Source organism: Prionailurus bengalensis, chromosome C1 (genome assembly GCF_016509475.1).
Source record: "Prionailurus bengalensis isolate Pbe53 chromosome C1, Fcat_Pben_1.1_paternal_pri, whole genome shotgun sequence".
Classification (NCBI taxonomy): Eukaryota; Metazoa; Chordata; class Mammalia; order Carnivora; family Felidae; genus Prionailurus; species Prionailurus bengalensis.
Window position 1 is genome coordinate 213,883,013 of NC_057345.1, and position 13,706 is coordinate 213,896,718.

Sequence of the window (13,706 nt, forward strand, 5' to 3'; positions counted from 1 at the left end):
GCATCTTCCTTTAATTTGTATTTTTATCTGTGAGCATTAACTTTTCTCATATGTAAGATGAGGACAGTATTAGTTCCTATCTGATCACTTGTTCTAAGGATGTTCTAAGTAAGTTGATAAGGACAAGGTCTAAGGATAGCTCTTGGCACACAAGAAGCACTCAATAGATGTCTAACTCACTCTTCTTACCCAGTTGCTTTGGAAATACATAAAACACTATTCCAAATTTATTTGGACTGACTTAGAGATAATAGCAAAAGAAATATAAGATGAATCTCAGTTAAGTATCATCTTTGTAACTAAGTCTAGGCCAGGGTTCAGCAAACTATGGCCCACAGGACAAATCTAGCCCACTGACTGTTTATAAATAAAGTTTTATTGGAACACAACCACATATTTTCATTTCAATGTTATCTATGAATGCTTTCACAATACAACACCGGATTTGAGTAGTCACAACAGCAATTATGTACTTAAGTATTTACTCCCTGGTCCTTTACAGGAAAAAGTTCCTGACTCCTGATCCACACATTTGCTGTTTTTCTCAAAGTACTAGACAGGCTTCTGAAAAGTTACCTTTGAATGGTGTTTTTGCAAAACAATACTATTTGAAATGTAATATTATAAACAAGACACATTTATGTTATTTTTTTACTTTCTCAGGGAGAAAAACAGTCAACACTGGGCCTTTGAGAAGAGTCAGAAAAAGAGGTAAAAGGAAGGAGTTAATATACTTTTGATAATTAAGTATCTAAATTCTTGTTTTATACTCGTGTTTGGAGTGATCCATAAATTTTCTTAACTGGCTCTTAGAGCAAGTGACAAATGTTATGATATTCATTGGCCTTGGTTAATTTCAACAACAAGACAAGATGGTAGTAACACCCACTCCATTGATTAGTCAGTTGATCTGAGAGATCCTAGGCCTCCTTGGGCCCATACAGAGCTTCTTTCACTATACTGATGATGCTTGAAGAAGGAAAATATAAAGAAAAAAATACAAAGGGTGTGACTCACATGATTTTTAGCTGATCTCTTACAGCTTAGAGAGCCATAGGTTGCCCATCAAGAGGGACCCTCGCTGGTAATACAAGACCTATGTCCTAATTCCCAAACTTCCTTTGGTTGTGTGACTTTGGATCACCATTTGTGGGTGTTTTACTCCATTTCCTTCTCTGGGTGAGTGGCAGGTAAATTAGACTGGGTGGCCTTCTAGGCCTACCCCAGCTCTAACCGAACTGACTCTGGGAAGACCATGGCCACCCATCTTTCCCATCCCAGAGAGAAGCCCCAGCATGTGTCTTTAATGAATCCCCCTAAATGTTGGCCAGAATGTTCTGAAGTCAGTTTTAAGACTTGCAACACCTGCTTCGGCAGAATCAGATCCCAGTGACCCTGCCCAAAGGTTGTGCAGAGGTCCCCTCCCTGAGCAATTTTCAGTTCTAGCACACCCCATCCTGAGTTTCTCCTTTAGCCACAGAGAAAGCTCACATGAAGTAAAAGTGCAACAGGCAGAGAACAAGGAGGGAAGACAGACACCATCCCTTCTAGGCACTCCATTACAATCCTGTTTTCTGTCCCTCAGCTGATTCCTCAAGTGAGGAGACAAAACTAAAAGCTGAAGGGCTTATCTCCATCTACATAACTTCAAAGCAATAATATGATAGGAGGAAAATTATTGCATGATGGGGAGTTGTAGTCAACAAACTTGGAGATACAGACACCTCCACACAAGACATTTAATGCAGGCTTTTAGAGGATGACATTATCTTTGTGCATCTAATCTGCTATAGAAGAAAGACCTAGAAGGGTAATGAGTTCATGGGGCAAATCCCTCCAATACATTTTAAATTATAAAAGAAAGATCTCAAGAGGGAGGAGGTCAGAACAGTGCATAGTTGTAGAGAAAAGTGGAATAAAAACAATAATGCTTCTTTGCAGGTCCAAGAATTCCCAGAGATACAAATATGAATTTTCACCTCCCAAAAGTTCCTGTGACCTGTGGAGAGGCAAAGGGGATTTTATATAAGAGAAAAATGAAAGAAGGTGGGCTTCATGGTCTTCTATGCTTTTCAACTGGAAAGTACCAGTGTGAATAATATATTGTTCAGGGGTAGACACCTGTGTCAGGGGTTTCCCAAGACCATCCCCAGGTGTGGTGATTCCCTAGGAGGATTCGTAGGACTCGGCATATAGTGAACTCATGATGATGATTTCCGAAATTGGAAGGGTACACAGGAAAATCAAAGAAGGAAAAGACACACAGGACAAAGTCCAAAGGAAACCAGGTGCCAGTTTCCAAGGGTCTCTCCTGGTGGAGTCACACAGGGTGCACTTAATTCTCTAGCAATGAATTGTAGCAACATGTATGAAATGCTGTCTACCAGAGGAATCTGCCCCTCTGAGTCTCAGAGTCCAGGTTTTTATTAGGGGGTCATCACGTAGGTGCCCTCTGCCTAGCACATGCCAAAGTTCTAGACTCCCAAAAGGAAACCATATTGTTTGTATAAACAGTTTAGGGCAGCGAGACACTCTTAAGTTCTAGGAATGGTAGGACCCCTCCCTAAATGCAAGTTCCCAGATACCAGTCAAGAGCCAACCTTGCAAGCAGACGTTTCTAAAGGTAGCAGCCTCAGGTCTGCCCTGTTAAGTCTTTTCTGCACAGCATCCCAGATAGGGAAGAAATGGTATTTCCACACTTAAAATTAGCAAACATAACAGGACATTTTTCCTTTCCCCCATGGAAATGGTCCACAGGATGCTGTCCAGCACCCAATGAGATCAAGTAGTTTAATATCAGGGCAGAAAAGGTACATGTTTGAGAAATCTGGCAACAACCTTCACGGTACCATCCTCATAACATCTGTAGAGCCTTGATCTCGCTGGGAGGAGCACAGGATTTAGAATTCGAGGACCCAGATTCATGTTTCAGCAATACCAAAAGTGTGTGTTTCGTCTGGGCCAAATTCCTGGTCTTTCTTACCTTGACCTTCCTCCTGTACAAAATGAGAATAATGATAAAACTTGCCATGTTATTATGAGGGGGAAAAAATGAGATAATGGATATAAAATACTTTGCAAATCATCACTGTTAAAGTACACTACAAACATTCACCCGTCATAATTGATTCCCCCTTCCCCAAATATAGTTCTTTAGGCACCAACAAGTGTTAATGTTTCCCTGGGGCCAAATTTCAGGTGTGTACTTTAACTTTGCCCCCTTCCTTGATGATATTTCCATGCTTTTCGCATAAAATAGCTTTGAGTCCAAAATATGAGAAATAACTGATTGCCATTAGCTGGATGACCAACAAGGTGAGGCAGATGTGGCGGTGGTGACAGCAGCCACTCATCCACCTGTGTGGCCTCGTGTCCCCTCTGAAACCCAGCCTACCTCTCAGAGAAGGCAGGAAAAAGAAGCCTGCTCATCCATCTTCAGGGCCATTCAGTTGTTTCTCTTTTGAATGTAGTGAAATACTTTTAAAAAATACATGTTGGTGTTAATTATTTTCCTTGTTGCACAAAGGTCAATGATATGTGTGCACACGGCAGGAAGTTCCCTCTTGCCCTTGCCTTTCAGGCTGCTTGTAGGGCCCTGAGAGGGATCTCAGCTCTCTTGCTACAGATTCTGAGCCAAGATCCACGGGGCGGTGGGGGGGGCATATTTGGGGGGGTTTTATAGTTGAGAAGGCGCTCCCTTATGACTTCTTATTTTTGTCTCACAGGAATTGCACAGAGGTGTATAAAGGGGGAGGATGGAAGGTGGTTCACCCTCAGGGAATTTGAAATTGAAGGAAACCACGGACCATCCAAGAACTGGAAGATGAGCGTGAGGTGTGGTGGATTCCCCCTGAAACAGCTGATCGAGGTATCCCAATGACACAGGGCTTAAATCAAGGGTTTAGTGTCACGGTTCATCAGCTCCAAGCATCAGCAGAATTTCTCAGTGTCCAGAAAACTGCCATGACCCCCTTGCCCAGATCACAATGCACATGTTATGTACTAACATTCCACTCAAGAGTATTTTGGCTGCTTTATATTAGACGTTAATCCTCTAAATGCATGAGCTATTATCCTTTTGTTTTTTGGAATTTTTTAATGTTTTTTAAAATTATATTTATCTTGAGAGAGAGAGAGAGCATGAGCAGGGAAGGAGGAGAGAGAGAGGAAGAGAGAGAACCCCAAGCAGGCTCCATACCGTCAGCACTGCGCCTGAGGCAGGCCTGATCTCACAAACAGAGAGATCATGACCTGAGCCTAAATCAAGAGCCAAATGTCCAACCGACAGAGCCATCCAGACACCCCCCAAGCTCTTACCCTTTTGAAGGCAGAACCGTAAATTATGTCTCTGACTCAACCACTAATAATTGCCACTGTGTAATCTGGTCACAGAAAGTAAATTGGTGTGTGTCGGGGGTGGGGGGGAGACTAAAGTTTAAAGTGGCATGGTAGATCTCTGTATCTGAAAATAACACATCAGTATAAATGTTTCTTGGATTGCAGAATATTTTACCGTTATTTCTTTTGATAGCCTTCTGAGATTCATCCTTGAAAGAGAATATAAATACATTGCATTTCAAAATATCTCCTTTGGCCCCCATATCAGCCCCTTGACGTGGACAAAACAGGCTGGGTCTCTATTGCAGACAAGCTCATGCCTTCTGACTCTGTCGCATGACCCAGATGTCCCTTCCTTGTGCCACTCTAATGATGAAGAAAAGCTCTTTGCTCAGCAAATATCTACCGAGTTGCATCTAAATCCACAGGGTGTAAGGTGTGAGCCCCAGCCATGCCGGAGCAGGGCTACGTGTTTACGACACAGGACCAGGTACCTCCTTGATACAGTAGGTGGCACACGAGCCTCGTCACCAGGGGACCACACAGCACACGGTGCTATAAGGAGGGGTGCTGGCAGGAAGAGATGCAGTGGCTCCAGGAAGGGAGGATTATTTCTGAGCTTGGGGTTGAGGACAGTTTCATGGAATGGTTTCCACTGAGCTGAGTCTTTTTTTTTTTTAATTTTTAAAATTTTATTTAGGGACAACTGGGTGGCTCAGTTAGTTAAGTGTCCCACTGTGGCTCAGCTCATGATCTCACAGTTTGTGAGTTCAAGCCCCGCATCAGGCTCTGTGCTGACAGCTCGGAGCCTGCTTCGGATTCTGTGTCTCCCTCTCTCTCTCTCTGCCCATACCATCCCCCTCAAAATTAAATAAACATTTAAAAAAATTATTGATTTAAAAGTAAAACATAAATTTATTTACTTCCAAGTTAGTTAACATATAGTGTAATAATGATCTCGAGAGTAGAATTTAGTGAGTCATCACTTACGTATAACACCCAGTGCTCACCCCAACAAGTGCCCTCCTTAATGCCCATCACCCATTTAGCCCATCCTCCCACCCACCACCCCTCCAGCGACCCTCAGTTTGTTCTCTGTACTTACAAGTCTCTTATGGTTTGCCTCCCTCTCTGATTTTATCTTATTTTTCCTTCCCTTCCCCCTATGTTCATCTGTTTTGTTCTTAAATTCCACATATGAATGAAATCATATGATATTTATCTTTCTCTGACCGACTTATTTTGCTTAGCATAATACATTCTAGTTCCATCCACATTGTTGCAAATGGCAAGATGTCATTCTTTTTGGTTGCTGAGTAATATTCCATTGTGTATATATACCACGTCTTCTTTATCCATTCATCAGCCGATGGACATTTGGGCTCTTTCCATAATTTGGCTATTGTTGATAGTGCTCTGAACTGAGTCTTAAAAGAATAGTCCTGGAGCGCCTGGGTGGCTCAGTTGGTTAAGTGTCCAACTTTGGCTCAGGTCATGGTCTTAGGCTTGTGAGTTCGAGCCCCACGTTGGGCTCTGTGCTGACAGCTCAGAGCCTGGAGCCTGCTTCAGATTCTGTGTCTCCTCTCTGCCCCTTCCCCAGTGCTTGCTCACTCTCTCTCTCTCTCTCTCTCTCTCTCTCTTTCTCAAAAATAAATAAACATTAAAAACAATTAAAAAAAAAAAGAATAGTCCTGATGAGCAAAAATGTAGGAACAAGGCATTCTACATAGAAAGGATGGAGTGAAAATCCTGCCTGTGATTTGTCAAGAAGTTGTAGGCTTGTTACGTGGGCTGAGCGGATGGAAGACATCTTAAGGCCAGAGGAAGGAGTCTGGACCCTTCCTTTCATCATGAGGGGATCATGGGGGGAGGGGGGTGTTGAGTTAGTGATGACTGACATAGGTGAGACACTGCTTTAGAAGTATTAATCCAGTCAGGGATACCCCAATGGTTCAGTCGGTAAGCATCCAACCCTTGGCTTTGGGTATGGGACCCAGCCCTATGTCAGACTCTGCACTGAATGTGGAACATGCTTGGGATTCTCTCTCTCTCTCTCTCTCTCTCTCTCTCTCTCTCTTTCTCTCTCTCTCTCTCTCTCTCTCTCTCTCTCTCTCTCTCTTTCTCTCTCTCTCTCTCTCTCTCTCTCTCTCTCTCTCTCTCTTACCTGAGCCCCTCCCCTGTTTGTGCTCTCTTTCTCTGTCTAAAAAAAATTTTTTTAAAAATAGAAGTATTAATCTGATCAGAGAATGCAAGATGGGTAGGAGGATGGAGTGCTTGCAGCCACAGATACTTCATGTGACCTTGACTGCCTCTGTGCCTGATACACCCCCACTCAGCCTGCAAGGCCCAGTTCAAACAGCATACTCTCTAAAGTCCTTTAAAACCCTCTGCCTCTGTTTCTTGTGGCTGCTGTAACAACTTTTCACAACCTGGGTGGCTTAAAACAATAGAAATCTATTATCCTAACAGTTCTGGAGGCCAGAAGTCTGAAATCAGTTTCATTGGGCTCAAGGCAAGGTGTTGGCAGGGCTGGTTCTTTCTGGAACCTTCCAGAAGTTTCCTTGCCTTTTTCAGCTTCTGGAAGCTGCCTGCATTCCTTGGCTCAAGGCTCTTCCTGACGTCACTCCAACCTCATGTTTCATCGTTACACCTCTTACTACTCACTCTGACCCTCCTGCCTCCCTTGCAAAAGGATGCTTGTCATTACATTGTCCCAACACAGATAATCAGAATGATCTTCCTATTGCAAGATCCTTAATTTAATTACATTTGTAAAGTCCTTTTTACCACTTAATTTAACATATTCAGAGGTCTGAGAATCTGACCATCGTTGGGGGTCGTTGTTTAGCCTACCATACTGACCCATCTCTGGATCCAAAATACTCTGTGAGAGCACGGTTTACACTTCATCACTCTTACCATCATCACCTTACCATCACCATCACCATTACATAATGGCTCTTCGCACTTGTCTCCCCAAAGGCATGGACACCTTTATGTGCCCAAGGCCACTAAGAGCCTGCCCCAGTCTGTCACTCACTGGCTAAGTGCCAGTGGAGTAGCTATAGCATGTGAGGTATAAAGACACAAGCTAGAGAGGTCCTGGAGGTCGGACAGGAAGCAGTGGGTATAGAAGACATTGTGAAGGAAAACCTGGCATGGCTATGAGGGGAGCAAAAGAGAGGGCACGGTTTTTAAAGTTGCCCTTAAAGCTAAATCTGGGTAAGAGAGAGCAGTGTGTTAGGGATTCGGAGAGGGATGTTATTTTCCATGAAAACACTTTGAATTTGTGCTGACAGTGGGGCATATCTGGAAGGCAGTTGGAGATACAAAGCTCACAGAGTAGAAACAAGGACCCATTTGGCATTAATCTCATTTCTATTTCAGAATAAATTTCTACCAGACCCACCAAGAAAAAGAAGAAAGGTAATTATCACATGACCTTCTACCAATGTCTCACCCCTTGGAAGAGATAATAGTCGTGTGTCACCTGGTGAAGCAAGAAACCCAAATCACATTCTCTCCCATTCTCTTATATCTTTCCTCTCTTTCATGCACACACACGCGTGCTCGCACACACACGCACACACACACACACACACACAAACTCACACTGAGGACTTCTTCAAGAGGTCTTTCTTTAAGGGAACTTTCAATTCCTTTATGGAGATGTAATCCTAGAGAATAGAGAGGTTGGAAGGCTGATGTGCACTGGGCGAGACATTGTTGACCCAGAAGAGTTTTCCTTTGTGGAGAGACACCATGGACATGATTTTGTAGCTGAGCGTCTCTGGGTAAAAGCATCAGGCCTCACCAGATGGGTTTTGCACACCTCAGTTCTGTCTATGGAGCAAATACTCTTTCCTTCAAAGTCCCCTTCTGGAGCTCATGGACCAGTGGTTTTCATGCTGTATGGATTCCAGGGAAGGTGGTGGGATAGTTGGTGTCTTCTATGGCCTCTCCAAGAGTATGTGTGAGAGAGAACCTGTGTGGTGCAGAAAGGATATGGAAGAACTTCCATTTTCTTGACCTCCAATAGAGGTGACCTTGAGAGGTGACCTTGGCCCATCTCTGCCGCACCAGAAAGTCACGGTCTTCACCAAGCTGGTTTCTGGGACAACCTGCCCCACTGACCTTATGCTAGAGACTCAGTCACTAGGGTCTGCATCCACTGGGTTTTCTGGAGAAAGAGATACTATTTGCTCTGTTCACTAAGAGCAAACATCTCCACCCAGTGCTAGGGAGCCGAGGGTTACAGCCTTGTGACCACCTCAGGTCTCAGAGCATCGCTCCAGAGGGTCTCTTCCTTCCCCAGACCCTAGGCTTCTGTCCTTTGTGTCATCAAATGACAGGTGGTGCTTCTGGCAGTTTCCCTGCTCATACGATTCCTGTTAAGCCTGATAGTGATAGCTGAGGTGTTCCAAGATAGTCAGCTATAAAACTCCAATCCGATCATTTACCGGCTGCTAAGAAACCTTGTCTCTGAGTGACAGTTGTGTTCGTTTGTTTGTGCACTTATGTATCCATTTAACAAACACCTGGGGAGCAAGCGCTAAGCACTAAGTGTATGCTTGGCCAACGGCAGTGCGCAGGAGGCCAAACAGACCCAAAGGATTGTTTCAACTTTGTTGTCTAATACGGGACCATAACTATCGGGGTGGGGTGGAGGTTCTAGGCCCTTCTGAGAGGCAAGCAGTGATGTGGCTGCCTCCCAAGCCATTGTACTTTGGATCACACTGTGTGACTTGTCTATGGCCTCTATGCCTTGGGCTGGAGGTGAAAGTTGAGGCCGCCGTTGTTCCAGACTGAAGAAAGCCAACTCATTCCACAGATATCAGTCAGTGCAAGCTTTTGGGATTCAGGAGAAAGTGGTGAGGTGCTTAGCTTCAGGAAGAAGAACTGTAGGACTGGGGACCTTAGACCCATTTTATCTTCAGGGCTATGTCCTGAGTGAGCTGCAGAAGACAGTGGGGTTCTTTGGGACAGCTGCATGGTGTCCAGGATTCTGGGCACTGTGGCTGCTGGGGGCCGTGGATATTCAGTCCTCAGCCTGATTCTCTCATTGCAATCCCAGCCCCATCTGTGGCATCCAGGGCCACAGTCCCCTCATAGCTTCACAAAGGCCTGCCTTGGGTCTGAGAGCCAGAGAATGAACTTACATTGGGCCAAACTGCCAGAAACAAACAATTTCATGCTTTTTAATTCTCCTGTTAGATATATAGATCCATAAAAACAGATATAAAACAGAGGGAGGGCTGTGGCATGAATCCTTTACATAAAGAAGTCTGCTCAAATGTGTGGTCAATAAAAAATCGTATACAATATTGTCATTCAATCTTTATCTCTTTTCTACAGACTGCCCCAGAGTATGGGAGAGATGACCCTTACGTAAGTACTAATTCCCACCTGTAACCCCAGAATAATACTGGCCTTGTTCCTCCATACATTATCTGTGTCACTGCTGTGCTCCCCCAAAGCATGTGCATACTCAGTTGGAGCATGTCACCGTGTGTGATGAGCAGAGAACGGCAGACACATCACCCACACCAGGGAGATGGTTCTGGAGCTGGTGTCTCTGCATGAAAGCATCCTTTCAATTTGTTCAGGGAAGGTTTCCTGTTTCTTTATTTCCCCTCGAAAGTGGGTAGGGGAGGCAGAACTCTAGATCACTGGGGCCTCTAGAGCCAGTGGTAATAGTCAAGACTGGCCTGCAGATTAGGGGTAAGGAGCAAATTTGAGAGAATATCAGCATTTTAAAAAAGGTGATAGGGAAGGCAAGGAAAACCCCAAATATCTACTCTAAGGTGCAGAAGGAGCTAAGATGGTTTTAAGCATCAGCCAGAAGGAACAGGCTGGGCCCTGCTGGCAAGTCCAGGGGTGGACCCTGTCATGAGTCCTGCAGAGAAATATACACAGGGCAAGTGGGTGCTGCAGAGTAATGCATTCACGGTCCTTATGGAAACCCTGGAGTCCATCTGAAGGGAGCCATCAGGATGCTGAGCTGGCTAAGACTGAAGCCATCAACACGGAGCAAGTCACAGACAGTTCTACGCTAACTGCTCGGGTAGTGCTCGATGATGCGCAGACCATTCTGTCCATTCTCTGCTTTGCTACGGCTGGCTGCTTTAGAGTCGGCCAACAGCAGAGATGACCCCTCTGTCTAAGATAAATCATACTTTGATTGTTTTCATTGCAACAAGATGGACATTTTCGGCAGTCAGCTTTTTGCACAACTCCAGGGGGAACCTCCCATTTTAGTATGATGTGCAGCTGTACTGATATGGGATGCCAACAGAGAGGGGATAGAAAAAGGTCGCCAAGGCCATGCTGGCCTTCTAGCAAATGCATTGCCCAGCACGATCTAGATGCATCCACACCACTCTCATTCCTCTGCTGGAGGTGGGACCCTTGAATCCTGGGGTCTGTGCAACTTTTCTGATTTCTGAAATGGACACAGAGGGTTATTTCTTACAGCTCACCACCAAGCCCTCTGTGAAGATTAAAAGGCACCTCTTCCAGCAAGAATGTCCTCACTCCTTTTCATAACCTTTCTGTGACAGACTTTGTGGGCTGATAATAACTCTACTTACAGCTCCCAGGCCTTGATGGAAGAAATCCTTCTAGACCGTGGGCTCCCAACCTTGGCTGCTCATTGCCATCAGCTGAAGATCCCACCCTCAGAGGTTCTCATAGTAGTCTTCTAAGGTGCTGCCTGCAGGTTGACATTTTTCAAAGCAACTCTGGTGGTTTTAATGCACAAAGTTGACCACAGTGAGCCAGTGCTGTTCAATCTGTAGTGCCCATCAGAATCTCTGGGCTTCTGATTCAGTGAGTGAGGTGGGGGGCCTGAGAATTTACACTTTTAACAAGTTTCAATGGATGCTGCTCCTGCTGATCCAGAAACCACTGCTTTAGAAGCCAGAGGTCTCCACTAATGACTGCACCAGGGGAATGTTTAAAACATACTATGTGTCCATCCTGGTGAAGCAAACCACCAAAATCACATGCAATTAATTGAATCTCTGAGGGTGGGGCCTTAGGCATCAGAGTTTTTTTTAAAGCTCCCCAGGTGATTCTACTGTACAGCAGGTTGAGAACCACTGCCAAGCAAAAGGACAAATTTCTTGCTAAATAGATTAAAGAGACAGGGGCACCTGGGTGGCTCAGTCAGTTAAGCCTCCAAATTTGGCTCATGATTTCGCAGTTTGTGGGTTCGAGCCCCACATCGGGCTCTGTGCTGACAGCTCAGAGCCTGGAGCCTGCTTCATATTCTGTGTCTCCTTCTCTCTCTCTCTGCCCCTCCCCTGTTCACACTAAAACCTGAATAAACTGGGGCGCCTGGGTGGCTCAGTCGGTTAAGCATCCGACTTCAGCTCAGGTCATGATCTCACGGTCCGTGAGTTCGAGCCCCATGTCGGGCTCTGTGCTGACAGCTCAGAGCCTGGAGCCTGCTTCAGATTCTGTGTCTCCCTCTCTCTCTGACCCTCCCCCATTCATGCTCTGTCTCTGTCTCAAAAATAAATAAACATTAAAAAAAAATTTTTTTTAATGAAAACTGAATAAACATTTAAAAAAGAAAATAAGAAAAAAGACTGAAGAGACGTATGTCAAGTTCACAGGCTTCCTAGACTACAGACTGGCATGTTTATTCCAGCACGGGATTGGCATGTTTATTCATTCTTTCTCAGGGCCTACTTGCAGTGCACTTTATAAGATGATGGTCCAGAAATCTTGACCCATCAATGGTCAGCATCCACGAATGTCATCTGTTATGACAAAAAAGAAAAATGGTTACATGGCCCCATACCAGGACCACCTCAGGCCCATGTGGGGATGTGCCCAGGTATGTCCCTGACAGGCTATTCCTTAAGTTTTCCCTTTCAATAAAGGGAAGACATGGGCTAGATACAAGAGCCTAGAATTTCCTCTTATGTGTGACTTTTGTGTCCTTCTTATATTGAATTTACAGATGAAAAGAATTTACAAATTGAGACATATCCCAATTTACATCAGCTTATTGGGCACAGGGATGATATTCTGACTGTTATGATCTGGAACCCAAAAAGCAGGCCACTGTGCTTTGGCTAATAAGGCAGCATTGTAAGTAAGGGCTCTGCATCCTTGTGGCTGTCGACCTCACAGAGGCACTAAGAAGAAGATGGGATATTTGACAAATAAGATCAGCAGGACCAGTGATGGGATGGATATCTGGGATGCGAAAAGGGAGGGTTATATGTTCACTTCCAGGCTTCTGGGTGGATGCTGGAGTGCTTGGTGAGATGAGGGACAACCGAAGAGGAGCAGATCCAAGACAAGGAATGTGGTTGGGGTTGGGATGGGTTCAGACATGATGAAAAACATCTACCCGGAGGTGACAGAAAGTTGAGTTTGGATGTTTGAGGACTCAAAAGGTAACTAGAGATACCGCTTTAAAGTCTGGGGATAGATGTGGAAGGCGTGGTCATGGGAGCAGTTGTGGTCATCCAGCAGAGTGGAATGAACAGGGGACACAGGACAGAGCCCCAAAGATTTCCCATCATTCCAAGTGAAGAACCTGAACAAAAAGAGACAGAGGGTTAGGGAAAAAATCCAAGAGAGTGGAATATCCTGGAACAAAGTATGAAGAGTGTTTCTAGAAGGAAGAGGTGAAATGGTGCCCCCTGTCACTGCTCCCCTTCCTCATCACCATCAAGAGACCCAACCATTTCACTGGGTTGGCCAGTCCCCAAGTCTGTGCACTATTTTGTACCTAGATTGTCACATGAGGACATAAATCCTTCTTCCAGTCCACGGTATAGACAGGATATTTTCATCTAGGTGTAGAACTGCCACCCATTGGATGAAATGTTCCCCCACCATGCGGCTTTCCTCAACTGGTTCTCTTGCTTCCCAGGTAGTCCCAAGAGAGTATTCAGGTGTTCATCCTCTGGGCATTTCTCCAGCACAGACACACCACCTTCTTACATAGAAATTATAGTGTGTAGGGATTCACGTGTTATTGCCACATAGATTATCACACACACACACACACACACACACACACACACACACACACAACACAGGAGGAAAAAGGTGTGATTTCTTTTGCCCATCAATGGGCTCATTCCTTGACCAATTCTTATTTCGGTCTATTAATTCTATTGTTCTTAACATATGTTTGTTACTCCATAATACTTAGATATAAACACTATCAAATGTTTAACTTCACTAAATGAAATTAAATCTGGCTAAAGGTCCCACAGATTGAGGTGAAAAATCCAGCATCAGCCAATTTTGTGGACCCCTCCATCTTCCTTATATACAAAAACACCAAATCTTCTATGTGCTCAGAAAATGAGGGTAAGGCCTTGGGCTTCAACAGTGGCAGT

The 13,706-nt window shown here is 44.7% G+C and overlaps 1 protein-coding gene across 4 annotated transcripts in view; it reads left to right on the forward strand.

Moving 5' to 3' along the window:
* SP100 (SP100 nuclear antigen) overlaps window positions 1–13,706 on the forward strand; it is a 100,370-nt gene that overhangs the window by 81,524 nt on the left and 5,140 nt on the right. For all 4 annotated transcript variants that reach the window (XM_043578130.1, XM_043578131.1, XM_043578128.1 and 1 more), the window contains 5 exons: window positions 664–711; window positions 1,942–2,046; window positions 3,726–3,868; window positions 7,726–7,764; window positions 9,694–9,726. In XM_043578130.1, coding sequence (XP_043434065.1) covers window positions 664–711; window positions 1,942–2,046; window positions 3,726–3,868; window positions 7,726–7,764; window positions 9,694–9,726 — 368 coding nt within the window. The remainder of the gene's footprint in view (window positions 1–663; window positions 712–1,941; window positions 2,047–3,725; window positions 3,869–7,725; window positions 7,765–9,693; window positions 9,727–13,706) is intronic.